The sequence below is a fragment of the Labrus bergylta genome, chromosome 7, assembly GCF_963930695.1.
Source record: "Labrus bergylta chromosome 7, fLabBer1.1, whole genome shotgun sequence".
NCBI classification, from domain to species: Eukaryota; Metazoa; Chordata; class Actinopteri; order Labriformes; family Labridae; genus Labrus; species Labrus bergylta.
Window position 1 is genome coordinate 9,729,505 of NC_089201.1, and position 25,032 is coordinate 9,754,536.

At 39.2% G+C, this 25,032-nt stretch overlaps 3 protein-coding genes across 3 annotated transcripts; 1 reads left to right on the forward strand and 2 right to left on the reverse strand.

The window, feature by feature from the left end:
• Positions 1 to 1,010: 1,010 nt before the first annotated feature.
• Positions 1,011 to 3,743, reverse strand: chtf8 (CTF8, chromosome transmission fidelity factor 8 homolog (S. cerevisiae)). The gene is made up of 3 exons (XM_020642800.3): positions 3,568 to 3,743; positions 3,016 to 3,139; positions 1,011 to 1,793 (listed from the first exon to the last, which is right to left on the reverse strand). The coding sequence occupies exons 1-3, from the start codon at positions 3,585 to 3,587 to the stop codon at positions 1,524 to 1,526; spliced, it is 414 nt and encodes a 137-aa protein (XP_020498456.1). The 5' UTR covers positions 3,588 to 3,743; the 3' UTR covers positions 1,011 to 1,523.
• A 304-nt stretch (positions 3,744 to 4,047) lies between these two features.
• On the forward strand, positions 4,048 to 12,376 carry utp4 (UTP4 small subunit processome component). The gene is made up of 17 exons (XM_020642338.3): positions 4,048 to 4,146; positions 4,306 to 4,469; positions 4,671 to 4,859; positions 5,010 to 5,094; positions 5,456 to 5,545; positions 5,718 to 5,929; positions 6,023 to 6,194; positions 7,405 to 7,496; positions 7,650 to 7,746; positions 7,889 to 7,953; positions 8,199 to 8,318; positions 8,506 to 8,662; positions 8,827 to 8,933; positions 9,480 to 9,575; positions 10,285 to 10,470; positions 10,664 to 10,774; positions 12,105 to 12,376. Exons 2-17 carry the CDS (start codon positions 4,311 to 4,313, stop codon positions 12,219 to 12,221), a joined length of 2,055 nt encoding a protein of 684 aa, XP_020497994.1. The 5' UTR covers positions 4,048 to 4,146; positions 4,306 to 4,310; the 3' UTR covers positions 12,222 to 12,376.
• A 4,099-nt stretch (positions 12,377 to 16,475) lies between these two features.
• On the reverse strand, positions 16,476 to 18,697 carry il17c (interleukin 17c). The gene is made up of 3 exons (XM_020640758.3): positions 18,493 to 18,697; positions 18,187 to 18,410; positions 16,476 to 17,313 (listed from the first exon to the last, which is right to left on the reverse strand). Exons 1-3 carry the CDS (start codon positions 18,505 to 18,507, stop codon positions 17,052 to 17,054), a joined length of 501 nt encoding a protein of 166 aa, XP_020496414.3. The 5' UTR covers positions 18,508 to 18,697; the 3' UTR covers positions 16,476 to 17,051.
• Between the last annotated feature and the right edge of the window lie 6,335 nt (positions 18,698 to 25,032).

Consider the following 25,032-nt stretch of genomic DNA (forward strand, 5'->3'; position numbering starts at 1 on the left):
AGGTCCCTTAATCACTGCAGTGCTCAGTCAGTGACCATAGACCACTGTAAATGTAAATGAGTTTGTATAATGCTTTTCTAGTCTCATGACTGCTCTCAAAGCGCTGTTCACACACTGATTGCAGAGGCAGCTATGTGTCCATCAGTATTTACTAATCCAATCATACACATCCACAAGCTGCTGACCAAGCAGCAGCAGCAACATGGGGGCGGGGGGAAGTGATTTTGCCCAAGGCTACATTGGGCATGAGTCTGCAGGAGCTGGGGCTTGAACCCTCATCTTTCATATTGAGAGGTGACTGACTCTACCTCTGAGCCACAGCCACCCCAGTTCTGTGATCCTTTTTAGCGCTTTTTCATTCACTTCATTTTTAAGGCCTGAATGCAGAGGCATTTGCATGTGTTCATTGGTTATGATCTGAGTTGTAAATTATCTTGATTTCATGTTGTACATAAGAAACATTCTATCCTTATAGTGAGCAGCCTGAATGTGTTGCTCAAGATTTCTGACCACTTTTATGTAAGGGAAGGACATGGTGACTGAGAAAGTGAGGAATAAAGACCCAACAGCAAACAGATGATCATAAACATCAAAATTGTCAAGATTGCATATGCATGTGTACGAATAGGCAGGTTTCTCATTCCCCGAGTAAACATCATGTCCAGATGAGATGAATACTAATTTGAATCTCAAAGCTACAATATTAATGGACATGTAGACGCACTAGTTGACATTTACTCTATGTAAATCCTAATGGACTAATGCTCAGCCCATTGCAAGTGTTCGTCCAATCCTTTTTGGACGACTCGACTTAAATCCCTGTTCATTTATTCACCGCCCTTCTGCACATTCATCACAGGGATGTACAGCAGGAAAATTCCAAAGACTGACTGATCTGTGGGGGGGGTCACAGATCACCAAGATCGTTGCCATAACTGATTTGTTGAATGAAAACGGACCTTCTTTATGAAGATGTCACATCTATGACTTTTCAAAGATACTCTCAAAGCTTCCTATTTACACAAATAACTTTAATAAAAGAATATATGACATTATTAAACACTGACAACCATCTATTTAGTGCAGACCATCAATTGCTGCATGTGCAGCAGACAGTTCTCTGAGTATTTTGGTGGCATAGTGCACTCTGGTAGACAAAGAACTGCAGTAGATTTTCTGTAAAGGTTTAAAACTGTAATACAAATGCTGATACATATATACAGTATCTTATATAGGCCCATATTGGACAAATGATAGTGGTTGGACTCAAAAGACAATTTATGTTAAGAACATTTCTTGTAAAGAGATTAAGCCATTTTATATCCAGGGCAAATATTCCATCAAAAACCAGGTCCCTCCTGACACTACGGTGTAAAGGCACAGAATCCTTTGCTTAGGGCCTTTCAGGTTCCACACATTGCTCCTGATTCTGGTCAGTGTGCAGACGCTTTTCCAAAAGTGTTAAGACTGACATGAACCCTTTAAAAAGCGCTCTAACGAGTTCATGTCATTGAACAGTCTTTCTAAACCTTCTTGGGCACGTTGGTGATGATGGGTTTGGGTCGAGTCTTAAAGATCAGCTTCCGTTTGATGAGGGCAGACACAGAGTAAGTGGTGGTGGTGGGTCCTTGCTGGTTTGTTTCCATGGGTGTCTGTGTGACACCATCACTGTCATGGCCACCCAGACTATCCTGCGAATGCCCAGGTTGCTTGGTGAGGACAGCAAAAGGTTTCTCCATTTTGACCTGCTTCCCATACAGAATATGATGTCCCACAATGAGCACTGGCACCCCCTGGTGGAGAAAAGAGGAAAATCAGCTGAGTTAGACAAGACTGGATTATGACGAGAGGATCGCCTGAGGAATGATTACATTCATATTATTTTACAACTTTAGCTGATTATCATTCAGACCCAGAGCAATAGTACTGCTTGGCTCTACACATTTAATGGCTGCAGATTTTTACCTGTTGTGATGTCATGCTCTGGAAATTTACGAAACTACCTTTCTCCGATATACTATGCATGTACCTTATATCCATTAACATACCTGAAAGTACAGCCTGTTTTCTTTCAAAGAACCAAATTACCTTTATTTTCATTGTCCACATAGTAAATCGAAAATTACATTTGCATTTCCAGGAACTTTGAATCCCAGACCCACTTATCAAGGAATAAGGCTGCTGAAGCCTGTGAGTGGTTCATGCATGTGCAAAAAGGCACAAAAACATCAATCAATCAAACTTTATTTGTATAGCACTTTTCATACAACAATGTATCACTTTTACATCAACATAAATCAAACAGCAACAAGATGAATCCCTCCACCACCCCTACCCCGCAATCCAAAAACTAAGGTAAAATAACTAGATAGAAACAGGTACTGAGGAATCGCTAATGAGGAAACACAGGGGGTTAAAAAGGCAATAAAATGAGATTCAGTTAAAAGCTAGACTTAAAAAGGTAGGTCTTGAGTTTGCTCTTAAAAATGTTTACATTGTGTTCTGCCTACAGGTCTCCAGGTAAATTGTTCCACAGACGGGGGCCACTGTAATAAAAACATGCCTCACTGTAGGTTTTAGTTTGGACAAGTGGAACAACTAAAACCACTTCCAGAAGACCTGAGGGCTCTGGTGGGCTCATAAGTTAAAAGCAAATGGGATAAATAGGCGGGAGCAAGACCATTAAGAGCTTTAAAAACCAATAAGAAAATCTTAAAATCAATTCTAAAACAAACAGGTAGCCAATGCAGAGACTTTAAAATCAGTGTAAAGTGTGCTCTCTTTCTGGTATTCGTCAGCAGTCTTGCAGCTGAATTTTGTAGAAGCTGCAACTGAGAAATGATGTTTTTCAGAAGACCAGAAAGAAGAGCATTACAGTGATCAAGTCTACAGGTGATAAAAGCATGAATAGGCGTCTCTGCGTTAGCTTGCATAAAACATAAAACACATTTCTACATTTAATCCGCTATGACGAAGAAAATAGCACATCCATGCACACACAATTCATTTCTGTACCTCTTTGGTGTATAGCAGGTCTCCCATCACATTTCCAACCAGGCCAGAGTTGTGTCTGGAAATCACTTCTCCCTGCAGCTCCACCAGCAGCCATTCTGGAGGACTGCTGCCGTCCACACTGCCTCTGCAAGAGCAAAACACACAGAGATATCCCCTCAACTCATGGAAACACGTCAGCCCAGAAGACTTGATTCAGGATATAACTATGTCCAAAAAAAGAAAAGAAAAGGGGATGACGGAGCCACACAAAACTCAACTCAAACATTTGCTTCAAACACACTGTGAAGACACATCACCTGTGTGATCGACTGGCATGTTTCCAGGTTTCATTAGTAACACATTATAGATAAATGTCAGCTTTAACAAACTCCAGTATTCATCCTTCTCAGTCAAAACACAGCGTTTAATCCCGATGTTTTAATATGCACTAGCTTTACTAAAATCTTACCCACAGCCCTGTCCTCGTCCCTTAGACTGTAAACATTACGGTTCCACCACACATTTAAAGAAAGGCTGTAGAAATATATCAGAAATATTGTGAACCTATCTTACCTTATGACTATTTGGACCATAGTTCGACCACAAGCTCTTTCTTTGTTAGTTCAAATGTAATTAAACGTAAAATTGACAACTTTTAAACATTCACCATAAACCTGGTCCGGGTCCGACCAAACAACCACACTATGGTTTACTCTGCGTTAGTATTTCCCGCCAGCTGTGCGTGCTGTGCGCTGCTGTGCGTGACGTGACACTTCTTCGTCTTCATTAAAGGTAGTTGGAAACTAATATTCAGATGCGTCACCGCCGCCACAGGGTGCGTCGAGCGAACTACTCTGTTAACCGGAGAACTGTGAGAAATACACATGTTTTATTTAAATACTTTTATTTTATAAAGGAATGACACAAATGAGGTTTTTATATTTTCCTTCCGCATATCTAAATAACAGTTAAATGAATAATAAAATAATAAAAGCTTTCCGATGATGTTTTTATTGATGACGTATTTCCGTTTAATTTAGCGTGTTTGTGTTATTCGTTTCCGGTTCATAGGTTCCCAACGTGGCTTCTGATGTTTTCCAGCGTGTGGAGTTCACAGATAAGAAAGTAAAGACACACCTCAGAGAACAACAGGTATATGCTTTGTAATGTGGTGTGTAAATACAATTTAGTTTGAAGTAATTATTGGGACCATTGTGTGTTCTGCGGTGTGACGCTTTGATTTGGGTAACGCACATCCGCACTTCAGGTAATATTTTGATGCATCAGTAACAACCTCGTTTGTGTTTTCAGAGAAAATGGGCGAGTTTAAGGTGCACCGTGTTCGGTTCTTCGACTACATGCCCTGTGCTATCAGCGCCATGGCGTTTCACAGACACAGTGAGCGGCTGGCTGTGGCCCGGGCTGATGGAGCTGTGGAGGTCTTCTGCTTCGCTGACAACTATTTTCAAGAGAAGGTAAGAAGCTCTAATGAAGTCCAGATTACCTCACGACATGATATTGCAAAAATAACAATCATCTCTAGTTGCATCCTCCTTGAATAACCTTTTGCAAGATAAGAGATAGTGAGCCTTAAGCTGCTCAGTGTGTCAGTCAAGTTGTGAACAGTGTCCCACAGGTAAGATCAACAAGGATAACCTCCACATTTCGATTCACAGGTGATTCCAGGACAGGACGGCAGGGCTGTTGAGGCTCTGTGTTGGGTGGGCCAGCGTCTGTTCAGTGCTGGTTTGAATGGAGAGATCACAGAGTATGACCTGGAGAACCTGAGGCCCAGGTACACAGTGGAGGCCTACGGAGGACCAATCTGGACCATCAGCAGCAACAGCCAGGGGACTCTGCTGGCGGTAAGTCATCACCTGGAATTCACCACATTTATTCTGTGTCTTGTGCTGAAAATAATTCCACCCAGGCTAATATTGTCTTGGTAAGCATTTCAGAGATAAGTCTCGTCTAGTCTTGAACTTTGCTTATTAAGTCATTCTTTTCTGTTTCAGGTGGGTTGTGACGATGGGACTGTGAAGATGTTTGAAATACTGGAGGAGAGAATTCAGTTTCAAAGAAACCTGGACAGGCAGAAAGGTAAGAAAACGAGCTTATTTGGGAAACAAAATTAGTACTTTTTTAACTAAACTATGGAGAATATTATCCTTAATAGTATTGGTATCATAAAGCAGTTGTTTTCACATGGCAAATAAGTAAAATTAAAACGTGAAGAATATAGAACTATATACATATATACAGAACTAAAGACTTGTGCTCCTGCTTCATGTGTGATGGTCAGAGAGGATAACTGGTGTGGTTGTAACTTTGCACAATTATAATTATTAACTTGCCTTCTTCCAAGAAATGTGTTCAGTACTTTGTTATGTGTGGCTAATGGTGGATCCTGCTTGTGACTCGAAACGTTCCATTTTTAATTTAGTATTATTTGATTCTATAGGTCGTATTATATCTCTCTCCTGGCATCCCTCTGGTACACTGATCGCTGCAGGCATGATGGACATGATCAGAATTTTTGACGCTGAAACAGGTAACAAGAGACAACTCAGTTCTGAAAAGATTAGCATAACATTTAAATCTTCCAATTGAAGATCGACAGCTAAGTTTGGTGTCTGTTGAAACCTTCATCACCATGTATTTCTTAAATCACCTGATGATAGGATTATGACCCCTCAGTTTTTGTATGTTTACGCCGATCTCAGGCCACGCCACACACAGGCTGCTGGTGGAGAGGGGCGTCGGAGCATCCAAGAGCAAAGAGGTGGTGGTATGGAGCATTGTGTTCCTGTCTGACCACACCATCATTAGCGGCGACTCTGCAGGAAAGGTCCAGATCTGGGACGGATTCACAGGGACTCTGGTCAGAACGCACCTTGTCACCAAGTGGGATGTTCTGGCTCTGTCTGTTTCACAGGTGTGTTTAGAAGAATTACAGGTTAAAGTGACCTTTTTAGTTTCATATCACAACAGAGTCAGACTGATGTTAAATCTTCTGAATATGTCACAGGATGAGAGCAGTCTGGTAGCGGGGACATCAGAGGGAACCGTCGTCCAGTTTCAGTTCCTTTCCTCCACTGTGGACCAGCAGGATAAAGAGTGGATCAGAACAAGGACCTTCAAAAACCACTCACATGATGTGAGGGCGCTCGTCCACACAGACACTGCAGTGGTTTCTGGAGGTCAGTGTTTCGTATGCAGTTGTTGTTTTTTAAAATACCTTAAAGGAGAAAAATGTAAGATCTCTACTGAATTAAATCATGAGATGACTTTACTATACCATCAGACATTAAGGAAACATGCTATGTTAAAGTGCTGGCAACAATGCAAGGAAGAGCTGCTAAACACTGAAGCTTCAGTGTCCGCTATATGGAAACCTGCATGCACATCAACTCTAGGGAGGAGGGGGCAGCTCTCTAATGTTTTGAATTTGGACTGCAGTACCAATAAGTTACATATTGCTAATTTATTATTAAATCTGAACAATACGAGAATCTCAGCACTTTTGGTGCAAAACAGAAAGTAAAGAATAAAAAATCAAAGCAAATAGCAGACCTCCTACCTCCAAGAACCCAAATGTAGGTAAAATGATCAACCAAAAAATATAAAGAAAATAAACAGATTTTTTTTCAAAGTGTAATTCAGCTGTGCAGTAATGTGCAAGATATTGTCCAGGAAGTATATAAACATTACAGTATGAAAAACACAGAACATTTTAAAGATAAGAGTTCAAAGTAAGTGTAATAAGATGTGTTGAAGTTACCAGATGATCAAGAGTGAATGAGACCTCAAATCATCTGGCTTTAAACCATAAGATAGTACAAGAGATATTGCACCCCTCCATCCTTTCTCTTCAACTTGTTTTTTTTGTCCAGTTATTATGTTCAGAAGCTTGTTTTGAATGTTATAAAATGGTTATTGTCGCAACCACCACCAGAAGAGTCGCATTGTATTTGACACAGATTGACTAAAAACAGTTTTTATATAGTTTTCACAAATACGTTTTTTCTTAAATGCTTGTGTGACTTGGCTGTATGATAGAGGCTTAAATTTAGAAATAGCATTCACTGTCAGGTTCAGTGTTAATAGAAAGTATATGATAAAAACACTCTCATTGTTAAGTAATCTTTACTTTAGACAACCTACATCACCAATGCATAATACCGATGTGATTCTCGGTCTTCAGACATGGTGTAAGGCCTGTTCAGACTGGCTGTGGTGAAACAGTCAAAATCTGATTTTTTTCTGTAGTGCTTGATTCTATTATTACAGACACTGTATTTTTTTTGTCAAAATCACAAGAAATCTTCTGAAAGAATCCATCAAAATCTATTTGTGAATTTGTTGTATGACAAGAGGATAATAACGTTTTCCTGTATATTATCCCGTCAGGTATGGACACCCAGCTGGTCGTGCGACCCCTGCTGGACAAGGTGGAGAAGAAAACTCAGGAGTCAGCTCTGCGCAAAATAGCATTCCCACACGTGAGTACATATGTAGCTGGAAAAAAAACAATCATCACAGTACATTTTGATAAGTGCTATAAAAGACAGTTCTTATAGTGTGATGGTATGTAAAGAAAAAAAGCATGTTTGTTGCTATGGCGACACGCTCAACTCTTTCTGTACTCCAAACAGAGAAATCTGGTGTGCTGTGCAAAAAAAGCAGGACTGCTGCTCTTCCAGTTCCCCGACCATTTAGAGGTGTGGAGAGTCGGGGAGAGCGATGGACACGGTGAGGTCAACACACACACACACACGCGCACACACACACACACACACACACACATATACACATGCAAATGTATTATAGTGCAAGCATATGTGATAGAGAAAGTTTAATGGGAGCTCACAGTGTAATAACTGTGTGTTAACAGGAAAGCCTGGTGACAGTCTGCTTGTGAAGAGGAAGCCAGAGAAACTGATCCAGCTGAAGACGAAGGTATGTTTGGATGCCTTCCATCTACCGTATATATCTTTTGTTTTATATTAGACAGCTGTACTGTTCCAGGCAAACATTTTAGTCACTGACAGAAAGTTAAAACAAGGTCTGGCATCCATGGAGGTTGAGTTATGTTGCCAAAGTGGAAGTTTAACACGATGTTGTCTCATCAGCCATCTTGATATCATGACAATAACTGAAAAATCCCAAACCATTACAACCTTGGTGTGTTCTGACTGTTGCAGGGGGAGGATCACATCTGCTGCAGTGCTTTGTCTCCATGTGGAGGCTGGCTGGCTTACTCTACAGTCTCCAGTGTCCGTCTGTACAGATTACAGTACAACAACAACATCAGTATCACAAAGGTGAGCCCCCTCCTCTGCTCCTGTGTGTAAAACATCTGCAACTAGAGCATCAGCTATAAGCATTTGGATCTGTAATGCATGGCGATGTATTCCATAGTTTAACCCTGACATGACAAGCTGTGTGTGTAGGTTATGAGGAGCATGATGAATCTCATCCCTCTTGTCTTCCTCCTCTTCCTCTCTTCAGGTCTCCAGACTACCTAAAGAGCTTCGCTGGGCTCATCAGCTCTGCTTCTCCTCAGACTCCTCCAAGCTCTTTGCCTCCTCCACTCACTCTACTGTCATTGTTGTAGCCCTAAACCAGCTGGAGTGCAAATACCTTCAAACCCTCAAACCCAAGTCAGGTGAGTCTGAGTCTAGGATACTTGTATTATTCTGACCTGAATTGAAAACGAGCAATGACACTATTTGTGTTAATTTGTAAATACAGCACGCACGTACTACTTGACCCATCATCCTGCAGCTTTCATTTTGTTCTATGTATAAAGAGTCTTTGTGTGCGTTTCAGGCTCCAGACAGCCGGTCCACCTGCTGTTTGCCAGTGAAGATGGGAAGTGGCTCGCGTCAGCAAACACAGACTGTGAGGTTCACGTCTACAACCTTCAAAAGCTAAAGGTAAAATATAGGTTTGGGAATCAGCAGAGTCCCAGTGATACGATATTATCGATACTCGAGACACGCTACGATTCTATTGCGATTTTTAAAATTTTGCGATATGCTGAGAATTGTGATACAATATGTTGCGATTAAGCTTCTTAACTGCATATTATGTCCACTACACAAAACTAAATCAAGAACTGTTTTGTCAAATAAGATAAAATTCTCAGTCTGTTCATCTCACTTCAGTCTTTTTATTTGTATTTCAGTCTAATTGAACTTGAACATGAATTCTTAACAATGCAAGTTGTTCAAAATGAATTGAACAAAACATCTAAAATATCATATTAAAAATATCGATACTTGGCCGCCATGAGGCGATATAATATTGCCATACAAAATGTTGCGATACTTTACTGTATCGTTTTTTTACCCCACCTCTAGTAAGATATAAGAACTGAGATATTTTTCCTGTGTTCATATTTTAAACTTAAACTGTTCTTTCTTGATTGGTATAGATAAAGCATCAACAGTAAGTTATTTTTGTCTTTTTTATGTTTACAGCTTCATTGTACAGTTCCAGTGTACAACTCCTGCCCCACCGCCGTAGCCATCAACCCAGCCACAAGCAACCTGGTGGTGGCGCATGCTGACCAGCAGGTACACACAACTTCAGACTGCTAATCATATCCTCTGCCTCAAAACAATAGACAAGCACAACATTTATAGAGAATTAGAGTATTCTGGATTTTTGTGTGATTGCTTCAGCTATCCGCTATCCTTTAGGTCATCCTAAAATAATCTAAGTACATCAAGTGAAAGTGCTGACAGGATCAGATTATTTTTTAAATTGTTGCATGAAGTGAACCTAGAGCAGAGGTAGATCTTTTTCTCTTACAAAAAGATGCTCTTTGGACCAGAAACAGCCATGACATCACTTTACCCAAAGCCACCCTTTCCCTTACAAATGAAGGAGATGCTTTTCTACCACTGCCTCAGTTAGTTAGTTTTTATGTGTTATTGTGGGTTAAATGAATGTTGTTTGGATCCAAACTAATTGTTGTGCAATAACAAAAAAAGTGAGCTATCAAGTCAGCAGCACACCACTAACTGCTTTGGTCTGCTATAATGACGGTTTTGTCAATGGAGGTTTGGGAGAGGGATTTTAACCTTCTAATGGACATACTTCTATCATGTGCCATCACCCTCAAGAATAGAATTGTAGCTTTTACGTCTGTGTCACAGTTGTAGTTGTAGGCCAAAGTAAAAAAATACAGAATTTCTCTTTGAAGTTTCTTAATACTAAATCTGAGATGGGTATTCTCTGGATCTGATTACAGTGTGGGTTTTCTGCTGAATGTGTTTGCAGATCTTTGAGTACTCCCTGGTGCAGAAGGAGTACACAGAGTGGAGCCGGAAGCTGCAGAAACAAGGACTGCACTCCCTGTGGCTGGAGAGGGACACACTCATCACAAACATCACCTTCAATCCTAAAAACCCGGCTCACATCATCCTGCACGACATGTTCATGTTCTGCATCGTTGATCAAAGTCTGGTAAGTGAGCTCTCATCATTTCCCTGGATGCGTATACTTGGACCTCAGGAAGAATAGCAGCAGCAATGCTACAGCTAATGGGGATCCTAATGAGCTAAACTAACTAAACTTGCTCTGATTAAATATCAGAATGCTGCTGGATGTTCTAAATGCTACTATACTTACAATTGTGTGTGTCCTTTTTCATGTGCAGCCACTTCCTGAAGCGAAGGCTATCCTCTACAATCAGATGACACTGAGGAGTCTTCCTGAGCCAGAGAGGATACGACACAGCCATGCCTTTAAGATATGCAAGAATTTTCAGGTACCGTCATCATCCTGAACACAGTGGAGCTTCACTTTATCTTTGACCCAGAACAAACAGGCGTGATTAGTATTAAGCACAGGTGGTACATCAGTGAGGGATGTTGTTAAAAGGAAGAGTTAGTAGCATTGTTTTTTGCAGCTCGTAAACACACAACATTCAAACTTAGCCCCTCCTCCTGGGCTCATCACCGCACTCACTGCACTCACTGCAGGACTTGTATGTATGTTTACTTCCGTATACCTACACTGCATTCCACGGCACTCTAGCACAAGCTAACACAGGTATTTGGCAGCTGTCTGTTCAACAGAAAGGAGGCCAACTCCTCTTCCTAGAGTGAAAGCCAAATGAAAGTCCACCCTTGTTTAGGAACAGGCTTTATCCACGTGGTGTCTCACCTCACTATGATCTACTTTCTTTCTCTAAGTCAGCGTCAGTCATAATCACCCGGTTTGAATAGCATCCAATTGCTCAATTGTATCCACTCCAATCATTGGCTGGGGGAAATGCATCCATTCTCTGCCCAGCAATGTCAACCAAAACAAAACAAACATCAAAATCCATAGTAGAAGTACTGTATATATTTCCTTTTTTGGGGGGAAAAGCTACTGACTATCTTTAAGGTAATGGTAAGACAATGGGATAGGATCCAAAAAGTCCAGTTAAAGTTATAGAGGAATGTGTTTTCAGGCTGATCAGATGCCAAAACTCTGAAAAATCCTACACCATTGTGCAACTGTGGAAAATTCGAATGGCAGAAATTATTTAAATCATCTTTACAAGAGTGAGGTAGAAGTGGAAACATGACATTCTCTTGAAGGTTCTACAATACATAAGTGATAGGACCATTTTCTCCTTTCCATAATTAATTTTGTGACATTTATACAAACGTTTACTTATTTCTGTAGCGATGCACTGTTGTTGTTGTTTGCTATTGTCACTAGTAAATATTTTAAATCAGTTCTTTGGTGCTCTCTGTGAGAAGTGAACAGCAGCATCTATGAATGGTGGCAGTACAGTGTGATTAGCTGTAAATGCTACTGTTGTGGTGTTGCATAGAAGAATTTCTTATGCTAACGCGGTGGTGATGGCACGTCGATAAATGATCCCACTTTTAAGCAGTATGTGCAGCATTGTATTTAAATTGGAACACTTCCACTGTGACAGTAATGCTGTCAACCACCATCCAAACGTTAAGTGTGTTTTAAAGTAGCATCCAAATTTGATCCAGATTACAGTCACATTGTGTAGTTAACTCTACACTGATGGATGTTTATTTCAATCAACTTTGTATTAACTGATGTTGTAATGGTTTCATTTGTTTCCACAGCACCTCCTGTGTGTGACTTTACTGGAGGACCACTCTCTTGTTGTGGTGGAACGCCCCCTGCTGGAGATAATGTCTCAGCTGCCTGCACCTGTCCGGCAGAAGAAGTTTGCTACATAAGTGAACTGTCAGAGAACAATGGATCATTTTCATAAATCACTGTAACCTCCACATCTGAACTCATTTTTAACAAATGTCAATGTGTCTCCACTTTGTAAAAAAAAAAAAAAGCCTTGATTAAAAAAAGAAGAAATAAATAGATCTATTTACTGTCATTCCTGTCGACTGAATCCATTTTCTGTTTGTGAATTCAGTTATCAAGCTGCCATTGAAGGGAAAAAAAACAGATGCAGATTTAAAGGTCACATTATACTCTTGTTCACCCAGTTTAAATATGTCTCAGAGCTCTCCAAAACATGTCTGTGAAGTTTCTAGTTGTAAATCCACTCTGATCCTGTATTTGATCATACCTATAAACCCTTTTATTTCAGCCCTGTTCAGAACAGGCTGTTTCTGTGTCTGTAGCTTTAAATGCAGGTGAGCTGTGTTTGACCACGCCCCCTCTCTGGAAGGGTTTAGGTGGCTCTGGCTTTCTGGCTACATGCCCAATTGTTTACAGTGAGGAGGTGTACTGAGAGGTCAGAACAAACACCTAGCTGTAGGAGTTTCACCCACATGGGGGAGGGATTACTGCCCTTTGTGATGTCATGAAGGGAAATCTCCAAACAGCCTGTTTGAGCACACATTTTCTAAAAAGTGGAGCAGGCAAAAGACTGCTTAGATACAAGAAGGATGTTTAACAAGGGGAAAAAATGGCTTGGATCCACTGCAATGGAGCATGATAGTATTATAAATAACAAACAAATGAAAACCTGGCAGAAAACAATTGACTGACAATTTGTAATTTGGGCAGTAAAATGAATGAGTGGTATGTTTCTTCATAAGTATGCTCTGTATTCACATAGACAGCCACCTGTATTTCATTGGAATAAGGTTACAAAGCAAGCTGATATCAGCATGTGAAGAGCCTGCTGCACAGGTGGGAATGTGATTTCAAACATTTTGTAGGCTGTCTTTAAAGTATGTCTTACAAATCATCACACAGATGTTAATTATATATATATATGACACTGAGGAGTCTTCCTGAGCCAGAGAGGATACGGCACAGCCATGCATTTAAGATATGCAAGAATTTTCAGTCACCGTCATCATCATCCTGAACACAGTGGAGCTTCACTTTACTTAAAAAAGTGTTCATAATTACACAATGTCTGACTAGATTCTATGATACACTTCTTTTCTCCAGTTTCTTGGATCAACCAATCACAGCTTCTGAATAAATGTGTCATACCTAGCAACGGGGTCAACCACACCTCCTCACTAAGATAAAAGTTTTTGTCTCTTCCTCGCTCTGAGCCCTGAGAATGTTCCTAAATCACTGCTAAGACTCCTTGCTAGGATTTCTTAAACAAAGTTAGAAGTGCTCTGAGAGGATTCTCAGTATGTTTGTGAATACGGGCCCTGCTCTTTTAGTAGAATTAGTTTGATTAAAATCCATTGGCCTGAAAGATAACATGCAGCCAGAACAGCTGGTAACAGTTCAATTGTTTTTGTTCATATAAGAAAATCTAGTGAGGCAAATTCAACTTTATTCACTTTTATTCACTATTTGTTAGAACGTATGTTTCAGTATAACACAGAAGACAATCAGAGGAAAAACAATTAGTGGAAGAACGAAAAAAAATGAGACAATTTTGACTTAGTTTAAACAGCCTACTTGTGTAACCATTATCTCAACATGAACAAGCATTGACATTCAATCTAAATGGAACAGCTTGTATGGTAGAGATACACATCAGACAGCAGAGGTCACTGTTGTCTTATTTCATCCTATTCCATACAGCGGCTGTGGCTCAGTTGTTAGACACCTTAACCATTGTGAAGTTAATCTGTAAAAAGGGATTCTCAGAGAGCAGATCTGAACTAATTTCAACATATATATATTTTTTGAGTATTGAGTGACAGGTTTTGTTTTTTTGGTTGGAAGGCTAACAGAAGAGGGTCCAAGAACTTGGTGCTGTTCTGGGACACATGGGACCATGGAAATAGAAGTAGAATTGAGCATACAGTTTAAACAGCCAGCGTGTAGCTCATGTGGCCCTTCAGCAACCAATCTGGACTAATAAATGCACGTTAGGACAATTAGGCAGGGCTCCAGTCGGCTCAGTTCAGGGTTGGGTCTTCTTGGGTGTGTTGACCTTCGTGTCCTGTTATGTGAACTCACAGATTAAGGCTGCTTTAGTTTCGGAAGTTCCACCTTACAAGTTGTACAAATTTAATTGCAGGCAGGCACGTCATGTTTCCACTGCTATGTCAATTAAGTGTTAAGCAACATTTAAAGCCTTTACATAACCGTGCCACAGTGTATGACCCATTTGGTGCTTTATTGTTTCTCTGTTTTATTGTATTGAAGTTATTTTTTAGCAGGCTGGATTTTGCTTCTGCACATTATTTTCATGTTTTTTTCCCCCATTCTTTATTATTTGTATATTAATCTCTACATCATGGTGTAGTAAGTGTGACATACACACTGTGTATGTCACACTTACAGGACAGTGGATAGAGTCGGAAATCAGGGAGAGAGTGAGGAATGAGTTTCAGGAAAGGAGCCACCGGTCGGATTCCTGCCCAGGCCACTCGTCTGCACCAACCACTAAGCCACCACATCGTGGTTTTAAAATTTACACAAAGCATGCTCTATTTCATTGTTAAATCAATCATCATACTTTATGTTTAATATGGAGGTTTAACTTGTATATATTCTTTTCTGATGGATGCCTGCCTTGGAGAGATTTTACTGATGATATTTATACATACTTTATAAGTCTTTGTGGATTTACTGTTCTTTGATTACCACAACAGGTATGTCTTTGCACGTCATTTCTATTCATGCCATGAATTGTTTGTTGGTTGATGTCACTCTCACTCAGCTCAGCAACAACAACTACTTCCTCTATTTAACCAGCACACAAAGCTTAGCTGGTTTTGAGTTTTTTCTTGAAAAACTACAGAGAAGGAACAACATGGACAAATAAACGTGATATCAGTGAGGACTACTTTTCTCTTTCGCTTTAGTGGGGAGTCCGATTTTGTCTCTGAGGGAACTTCTGAAGCTGGTTAATAAACACAAGTGGGAAAATACAGTACAATGTGAGGTTTGTATACTTGATTTCACTGTTTCAAACACAAGAAAATCACATCAGACATAAATGTGAAACGCTTAGGCTTTGGAATAGACTTGTAAAGATGTTGGATCAGAGACTCACAAAAAAGATTTTTATTTGGGATACCTGCCATTGTCACCCATGGGCAAAGGAGATAAACTCTGTATTCCATAAGAATAATATGTCCTTTATTTTACTAAATAAGTTAACATGTGATATTCAGGAGATAAAAAATAATATGTTTCTAATGTACAAAAAGAAATGGTCTCTGGATATATGGTGCAAACCAAAACTAAGAACATACTGTCTCATAAAGGATTGCTACAGCGTAGAAGCCTATGCTAAGTTTAATTTAACTTAAAGACAAAGATCCCTCTGCACTCAACTACGTTCAGGAACAATGCCTTTAGCTTTAGAGACCGGCAGGTTTAATGCCATTCCAGAGGAAGACCGAGTTTGTTAGGAGAAACTGAAAACGAGATTCACTTTTTGTTTTACTGCCCGATGTATGCTGACATCAGGGATGTTCTTTTTAAGAGAATATCTTCAATTTATGTTGATTTCTTTTGGCTAGACGATTATGAAAAACTTGACTTGTTTTTTAAAAAAGGAACCTTTGTTATAGCAGATTTTGCTTGTAAAGCCTGGGGAAAAAAAGACAGAACACGTTGTTTAAGACTGAACTTTGACAGGAGCTGGCACCTTTGTAATGTTATGATTTGTAAATGTGAACCACTGCAACTGAATTCTTTGGTGTCTTATAAGCCCATGAGGGTTCGGGCACTTGCATGACACGAAAATAAATTAATCAAATCAAATATACTCGGATTGCATCAGCCAGCCAAAGAAACACTTATTCTGAACAAATAAAACATAAACATGGCAGCTTTTAACAGTGCTGATATCCATCTTAATGTCCAATGTGGTCGCTTCAGCTCCCCAAAGCCAACATGTCGACATTCAAACTGCAAACTCAAGGCTACAAAACAGGAATTTAAAACTAAAGGGAGATTTCACAGATTGTAAGTTAACTGCCTAAAGAGGAAATGGTCAAATAAAACCTACTGATGTTGGCAAATCTTTTTTTAAGGATTGTTTTCCAGCATTAGTATAAGAAAAGTCTACAGAAAGACACTGAGAATGTTTATCCTTTCAAATCATTTCTTTATTTTGTTTCAATGAAGGTGAACTCTTGAGTAAGACTTACAAAGTCCTACTGGGAGGACCCACAAGTTTTCACAGATACATAAATACCAAGTCTTCTTTATCTTAGAATTCTTCAAATCCTCAAACATTCAAATTACAAAACAAACAAAATAAATAGATAGTTAATAAAATATTATTAGTAGATAAATTATTACTTCTTAAAACTATACAATAGCTATTATCAGCGATGACAAGGCCATCAATATAAAAGACAAGAGTAAAATACCCATTTACATGAGCTGCACTATGCAGAGCTGTAACAAAGTCCTGATAAAAAGCACACATGGCCTATAAAGACCTAAATAACACAATATAGATTATCATATGATGATTTGACAATAAATAGGCCTATATAAACAGGCAGATGTGACCTCCACTTGTGAAGCCTTATTAATTATCTCAATAGTACAATCTGTGCTTTGAGTTTCAGCCAACCGTCACTCACTCATCACACGGTGACACCCTGAGCTAGACTCGTGCTGCATTTTAAAACAAACACAACCTTAACTCCTGCAGTTTGTCACTGTGTCAGATTGGGTCTGGCACAGTGACAGCCAACAGCCACGTCCTCATAAACAGTTGTTAAAGAGTATGTCTGTTTATCCTTGCAGAGCTCCTTCTTCAGAAACATCGTTCTCGCCTTTATGGGGACTGAGTTGTAGGCATCACTCATTATTAGTCTCTTCTCCGCATCTGGGCTGTTCTCGATCAAGATGCATCCGCTGCACAGACACTCAGCTTCGTAGTAAGTGGAAGGAAAGTACGCGTCGTTGGTTCGAATTCTGGAAAAAAAAGAGCAGATTATCAAAATAAGGAATGGAGTTGTTCCGAGGCGTTTGACATCTAATAGAATTGTGCTTCGCTGAAATCATAACTGATAACTGTTTTCTAAAACGATAAACTATTATTCAATAATTAAACTATTAAGAGTTATATGTAGATGTTAAATATGTCAAATATTTGTTTAATGCATGATAATGCACAGAGAACAACTCAAGACAGCAGCACAACATAATTTCCCATGATGCAGGTCTACTGCTGTTATAATGTCAAAAAATAAATTAAATCATATTTTTGTCAACAGAGTTTCTGGGCTTTGCAGAGCGCAATGTAACAACTCGACCAAAAGGTCTGACTCTAAAAAGAATAAAATCTGAGCCTGTCAGTGGTGAATGGAAGCATTTCAACTTGATCTACTTTGACTAAGTGGCATTTGTGTTTATCTTTCAGCTATTATAGTCTATTCAAACACTTGTGAGCTGAAGCTGTTTACTGGGACAGTTCTACGTGTTACAGCCTGCAGGTTTAGTCGGATGTAAAAACAAGTCATCACTTCTATTAAACCCATTTCACACAGCTAAAATAATTATCCGATTTGCGAGCGGATGTGCACTTTCACAGTGATGGATGCAGAGTGCTTTCCCTCTCTGGAGCCGAGGTGTGGCTCACGCAAACTGCGCGTCATCGCAGTTGGGGTATCTTTAGATTAAATTCATCCCTGCACGCACAGTGGGTATGTTATGGATAACAGCAGATAACTTAAGTAGGCTTGAGCCCAGTTTTCAAAAGGAGGGATTTCATCCGGTAAATTCACTTGTAGGTTAGTTTTCATTAATTAATTAAACCTTTATAGTGTAAACGGCGGTGTTACTTACACTTGTCTCCAGGGGGACAGGGACCTTTCGTTCAGAGCCCTTGGTGGATAATTACGGTACAGCTCCACGGGACAGGCGGGTTCCGTCGGTGACTTCGTGGTAGATGGATTCAAAGGCTGCTTGTGGTGTCTCCTCAGCCTCCTACCCGCTACCTCTTCCAGCTGGCTCTCGTTGAAGCATTGGGAAGTAAACACGGGCACGATTAACAGTCCAAAGAGGAGAATCTGGGGAGGAGCAGAGAGTCAGCTGGAGTGATGGAAGGCGAAAAGAGCAGACTGTCATTTTGTGTCTGACTGTGTCACTTACCTTCTTCACGTCCATTTCTGTTTCTTTTTTTTTTTTCCTCTCGCTTCAGACTTCTATCGAGGGGATCTGCTTTGCTTTGGCTGTCCATCATGCTCACACGCAGATTTAAATACTTAAATAGTCAGGCGTGTTTGTGGGAAAATCCGGCGGCACCAGGAAATGGAAATGCTTCCTCTTTGCCTCACAGGTAGGCAGGCAGGTGTGAGTGTAGCTGTCATAGGAATGCATCAGAGCAGCTCAGCAGAGGAATTTTTACGCACACAAACAAACGCACACACTGGTGTCAAGTTAGGCAAATTGATGGTTGATTATCAAACTGGAGAGCTCACAGTCTACTCTGTAAAAAAATGTCCTCTAGGGACCAACAACAGGCAACAAAAACAGCCTACAGAATAAAAAAAAAATATATATTTTTTTTTTAATAGGCTAATTTAATGAACAGATCAATCATATCATATATCCTTTGTAGGTTAACTAAAGTGTTGGTCAACAACGATGCATTTGTCTTTGATTTTTTTTTTATTGCAGGAGAGGAATTTGTTGGCCCGAGGATTTAACAGCAGGTTAATCAAGCTGATGATTAAAAAAAAACACAGGTACCATAACAACCTTAAAGTTAGAGATTACAAATGTGCAGAATATTTCTGTGAGAGCACCTTCCTGTTGTATGAGAAGAATGTCATGACTTTAGAGAGCTGGATAAGTTTATGTTACATACATTTCTATATAAGAAAATGACTATATTTCACGACGTCAGGTTACTGATATGAATGGCCCTTTGCCCGTGCGTGCGTTCCTGTTTTGTGAGTTAAAATAAAACATCCTTCTTGATGGCATCAGCGATGCCTTTTCAACCTGGCTTTTAGTTGAGTTGAATATTTACTCCGTAAGTCTATAAATTTACGTCAACTAGTCGGTGTAAATTCAGGGATATGCCCTGTTACAGTTTATAAATACTTATTATTCTTTGGTGTTTCCTCATTGTAAACTGATGACATTTACGATAGCATTCCCCCAGTTCCTATTTTTTATTTTATTGAAGGCTGTCTTTACTGAACGCTTCTCTATAATCACATAGTCAATGCTACATTCATCACTATGAGTAGGCCTAAAAAGTCCTAAGCAAATAAAGTCTGATTGATTGACTGTTTTTTTTTTGGGGGGGGGGGGCTTTTTGTGCCTTTAATGCAGAGATAGGACAGTGGATAGAGTCAGAAATCAGGGAGAGAGAGAGAGAGGGGAATGACATGCGGGAAAGAGGCCACAGGTGGGAAGCGAATCCCCGGGCCGCCCGCTTGAGACGACAGCCTCCATACATGGAGCGCACGCACTAACCACTGTGCCACCAGCGCCCCGACTGATTGATTGATTGATTGATTGATTGATTGATTGATTGATTGATTGATTGATTGATTGATTGATTGATTGATTGATTGAGAGGGTCCCTGGTATTGTATGCTGGTTTTGCGCAAAGAGGAAATAATATTAAAGTCCTGTAGGGGGTTGTCTTGTTAAGGCATTCAGTAATAGCCTAGACTTATCTGAATACTGAAAAACGCTTAACAAAGAACAACAATAACAATACAAAACAATGAAAACAATACAAAGGAGAAATAGCTCCAGAGAAGGAGGAAGAGAACAGCTTGTGAGGGTTTGCATGCGATGTAGAAGAGTTGAGTTTTTAGGGATTTCTTGAAGGTGGAGGGTGAGGGTGAGGGGGAGTCTCTGATGTTTTTTAGGGGTGAGTTCAAGAGGGTGGGAGTGTAGTCTTCTGGAGTGACAGGAATCCATCCAATGCTGAATTGGGCATGCCTATCTAGTTTGGTGATTAATAAGAAACGAACAAATATTTTTAATGTATACTTTTTTTAGGGGGGTGAGATTAGTGCTATTTTTTTTAGATATTTATGTAATATTTTATTATTCATTCCTTTTTTTTAAAGATTTATTTTTTGGATTTTTGTGCCTTTATTCGGACAGTGGATTGAGTCGGAAATCAGGGAGAGAGAGTGTGGGACGACATGCGGGAAAGGAGCCACAGGCTGGATTCAAACCTGGGCTGCCTGCTTGGAGCACGCGCACCAACCACTGCTCCACCAGCGCCCCATATCATTTCTTTTTTATGTACACATCAAATTCTAAATGTATGAATAAGACATGTTAAATGTTTGTTTTTTCACAGGTTTGATTTGTCAAACGAGCTGTGACTCAGTGTCAGTTGTCTCTCAACTGGAAGGCCAGGGGTTCGATCCCCAGCACCAGCAGCCACATGTACTTTAATTATTGAGTTTTCTTAGAAATAACAAATTAAAGAAAATGGTTGTTTTTCATTTTAGAACACACATGCATACAGAAGAATTCACTTTGTTTCAAAACGCATCAAGAGATCAAGGTCTTTTATTCATTTATTCCAAAGATCTCAAGTTTAAAACATGTTTCTTTCCACTTAGCATGATCTTTTTTTAATAACACAGTTTCAAATTAGGAGACCATGAGCCTTTTAAAAATCAAATTACAACAATAAAAAGGGATTATAATGCCTTTTAGTTTTAGTTGAACAGAAACTTTCTCCCTTTAAAGAAAAGACTTGTTTTACCGGAATCCCAGATCAGTTGATCATTATCTCATTGATTCAGTTGTGATGAGGTAATACAGGGTTGTAAATCCCAAAGGCTCAAAAACAACAACATACTTAATTGTTGTTTTTTAAATCTGTCAGGGCTTTTCTGCCAGGAGAATTTCCCAAAGATCACTGTGTAGCCGGCCCGGTTACACTGCCAAGTGTGTTCTGAGGAGATTAGGTGCCAGCTATTGTTAGCAAACCTTTGTGATTGCAGCGCAGTGTCACTGGGACATTTCTCTACTTTCATCTTTGAATAAGGCATGTAATAATTCCGCTCTTCCCGGTCTCAGTGAATGTTCCAACACAGTTTACTGTCAGCAATGTGTCAACAAGTCCAACCTTAAAGCTGATGTGAGGAGTTTGTAACAGGTTAAAACACACAATGACATTAAGATTTCTCTTTATGACCACCAGAAAAAATAAGACTTTTTCTGTAAGTCATTAAATAAGTTGCAGCAGGTTGCTTTTAGGGGTCTCTAAGATCAACACAACCTCACAGTAACTTCAATGTGTAACACGCACACACACATGGAACACACGCAAACTCCTTGCCTCCAACGAGCAGGACGATTTTATGTAAGAATATGACTTTAAGTTTTTCAACTAAAATGTGAATAACCTCGAAGCAAGCATTTTTCTTAAAAGACATTGAGAGAGTAACACTTCCTTTTGTAAAGGACTGTGTTTGTCTGAAGGAGGTCAAGGAGAAGGTGCTACCTGTAAATATACCTAAGTGAATCTTTACAGGTATAGTGTTTAACCAACGCAAACATACACTCATGATGCTGAGGGTAACTTATGCCGGTTTTGCGATACGAGAACAATATTACAACCTTTCGAGCAGCTTGCATCTCACTGTTTTGAGGGTACAGTGTTATTGTTTTGCTTAATCTAATAACGCAGAAAAGTGGCAGCTCCGATAAATCATTGTACACTAGCTGATGAGCAACATATAGTAGACAAAGTTTGTTTATAAGTGAGGAATTTAGAAACTTAAGAGACAGAAAAAAAACCGTTCTCTTTAGGAGGTGGTGGTGACCCAAACAGAGGTAAAACAGGAGTATCCGTATTGACCTTTATTGGGTAAAACAGTCTCTACTCCATAAAAATGATTAAGGAGTTCTTGTCACACATCCACTGAATACCCATGTCACCCCACTTCCCTCAGGACGGAGGTGCAGAAAGGCTCGCCTTGAGAAAAGCTGCCCTGAACAAAAGGCCTCTCTGAGCAGGCCAGAGTGGGAGCTTTTGATTGTTGTTTGTTGTTTGTTTTTACACTGTTTTGTGTATGTACAGTTATTTGGTGGGAGTTGTCTGTTGGACAGAAATGGGGTTGTAAAAAGGATTTTCCCCATGGGGACAATAAAAACAAAAGTCTGTAGGCTGTTTATAGTATATAAGAAGCATTTGCACTGTAAAGATGACTGAATGAAAATTTGGTGTTACAATTTAGTCTAGAAATGTGTTAGTTAATGTAAACAATCTTTCCAAAAAGGCTATAGGTTTTTTTATCGGTCCATGACACAACCTCCCACCAAGTTTCATCAATGTGAAACAGTGATTTTTCTGTAATCCTGCAGTCAACAAACAAAAGGATCAACAAGAAAACAATAAGAAATATTGGCCTCTTTGGCCCCAACTTCAGAAATAAAAAAAACAAAGCTGCTGAGTTTATGACTTCATAATGTGAATAATGCATCAGATTCTTAGTTGTATTCATCGAAGCAGAGGTGAGCATCCCCTGCGTCCATAATTGTTGGAGGCTTTAACAATAAAATAAGTCTTCAATTCAATCAGTGCTGCATCCTGTAAGAGAGTAAAAAAACACTGTTCTGCTTATTATTACATTTTTAGCCCCTGCTGTTCTTCCTCTTACCTTATTACTGATCGCAAACAGCAAAAACTCAGGTTTGCCAGATCAAAGAGGTTCAGGTTCAGAGGTGCTGTGAGGAACTCTGTGTGGTGCTGTTCTATTGTTGAATCAGTTACATTGTGAACACTGAGCAGTGTAGTGCAGTGTGACGTTTCGGTTACACCAATGTTCATCTATCAAGAGAGGGGAATGTCCTCTTATCAGCGTGAGCATGTCTGGGGGCATTTACACTAACTTTCCCTGGTCAGTCCCTTTGAGTGTGTTCCACAGTGTGAAGCTCTGCAGTGTGAAGCTCTGCAAAAGTAAACAAAAGCATCTTGCATTTCAGAATAGGGAAGTAATGAAGTGCAAATACTTGATTGCTGTACTACAGTACAGTCAAGTTTTCAGGAATCCATACTTGATTTGCACATATATTTGGAGGACATTTTATTAGTGCTACCCCACATTTTAAAATACATTGTCTGTTATTTCAACTTTTTAAAATGTCAAAACAGACTCATTCGTTTTAATGCATTCAGGGGGATACGTGTTTTCTTTTTCTCATCCTTGTGTGCCACTCTCCCAATATTGAAAGCAGCATCTACGTGAGTAAATGTGACCACAATACAAAGAAAAGACAGTGAAAAGAATGGAAAATATGAGTAATAAACAGAAACTAGATTTTTGGTGTAAGACTCACACACTGCAAACTTCTTTCACTTTTGACCATGACATAATCAGTGTTTTTCCTTTTTGTTTCCTTTGTTCGCCAGTTTTCAAACTTGCTGTGCTAAAAAGTGATCAAAGGTTTGAAAATTAAAAAGAAAAGCCTTTTCGTCTTCATTTGAATTATATCATACAATATGCATACATAGAGAGTAAAAGTATAATACAAACTGGATGACTGAATATTCATTTTAAATATAGGTCAAATAATGCACCTATATTCTGAAAATGAAAACGTGTTTCTTTTACTGTATTTTCATTTTAAAATGAGCTTTTTCATTTGAATTATGATCCAAATTTAGCGGGCCATTTTTTGAAAATGATAAAGCAAATGTCATTTTCTTCCTCATTTTAATTTAGTCAAAGAATGTGCATTTTTGAAGTTGAAAACAAAAATTCAAATTAGATAAATTAATCATAATTTTATTTTTGAGTCAAATAATACAGTCATATTCTGAAAATTACAAAGCATTTCTGTTAGTGCATTTGAATTTTCAAATTAGCTTTATCATTTGAATTCTGATCACTAATCGCTTCCATATGTCAGAACCAGGATTTATGTAAAAACAAAATAATTAATTGGGCTGTGTTTACTGCTGCTAGTATATTAACTGAACATGTTCCTTTTGTTAGTACTTTCCAATTGATATTGTAGTAATACATCTTCTCATTGAGTACTAGAATTCAGCTTAGATGTTACTTTTTAAAGTCAATCTTTTTTTCTTTTTTGCAGGAACATAACACATTTTAGATACGTTATTAATTAACATAGATATGATTAGTGCAGATAGAAAGGGTAAACAATGCTATCCTTTGTTTGTGTGTAAAACCTTGCCCCCCCCCAGCATTAGTCAGTCTAGCTCAACCACTGATAGATATCTGAAATTTAGGAGAAGTTAAGAATGAATCACCTTTCTACTGTATTACCCTTAAGAACACCTACTGTATGACACATGGAAAGTTTATCCATATTCTGGAGGTGGTTTGGTGTTATGACAGCTAATGAATGTTGTTCTTTAATTGGAATGCTTTTAAGATACCCATGTTTGTTTCTAAAGGTTGGGAAAATACATCAGTTTGATTTAATACTTCTATTCAGTTCTTTGTATGCAGTTCTTTGATCTCTGGTCCGTCTTTCAAAATGATGATCTTAATCATCTGTCTTAATCATTAGGGTCTGGGAGGCAGACACACACTGTACTTCAAAGAACAGACTTAAAACATTCCTTTTTGATAAAGCTTATAGTTAGGACTGGTGCAGGTATGAACCAGTTCCTCGTAATGCTGCTATAGGCTTAGAGTACCAGGGGAACTGGCACCTTGAGCTCCTCTCTCT

Excerpts from the sequence above, each read along its gene's own strand:
- chtf8 (XM_020642800.3), bottom strand. The coding sequence starts at position 3,587 with ATGGTCCAAATAGTCATAAG. Across the intron at positions 3,140-3,567 it reads ATGGTCCAAATAGTCATAAG|AGGCAGTGTGGACGGCAGCA; the intron begins GTAAGATAGGTT and ends TTGCTCTTGCAG. Across the intron at positions 1,794-3,015 it reads ACCTGCTATACACCAAAGAG|GGGGTGCCAGTGCTCATTGT; the intron begins GTACAGAAATGA and ends TTTCTCCACCAG.
- utp4 (XM_020642338.3), top strand. The coding sequence starts at position 4,311 with ATGGGCGAGTTTAAGGTGCACCGTGTTCGGTTCTTCGACTACATGCCC. Across the intron at positions 6,195-7,404 it reads CACTGCAGTGGTTTCTGGAG|GTATGGACACCCAGCTGGTC; the intron begins GTCAGTGTTTCG and ends TTATCCCGTCAG. Across the intron at positions 8,663-8,826 it reads AACCCTCAAACCCAAGTCAG|GCTCCAGACAGCCGGTCCAC; the intron begins GTGAGTCTGAGT and ends TGTGCGTTTCAG.
- il17c (XM_020640758.3), bottom strand. Across the intron at positions 17,314-18,186 it reads CTGTCCCCCTGGAGACAAGT|AATTCGAACCAACGACGCGT; the intron begins GTAAGTAACACC and ends TTTTTTTTCCAG.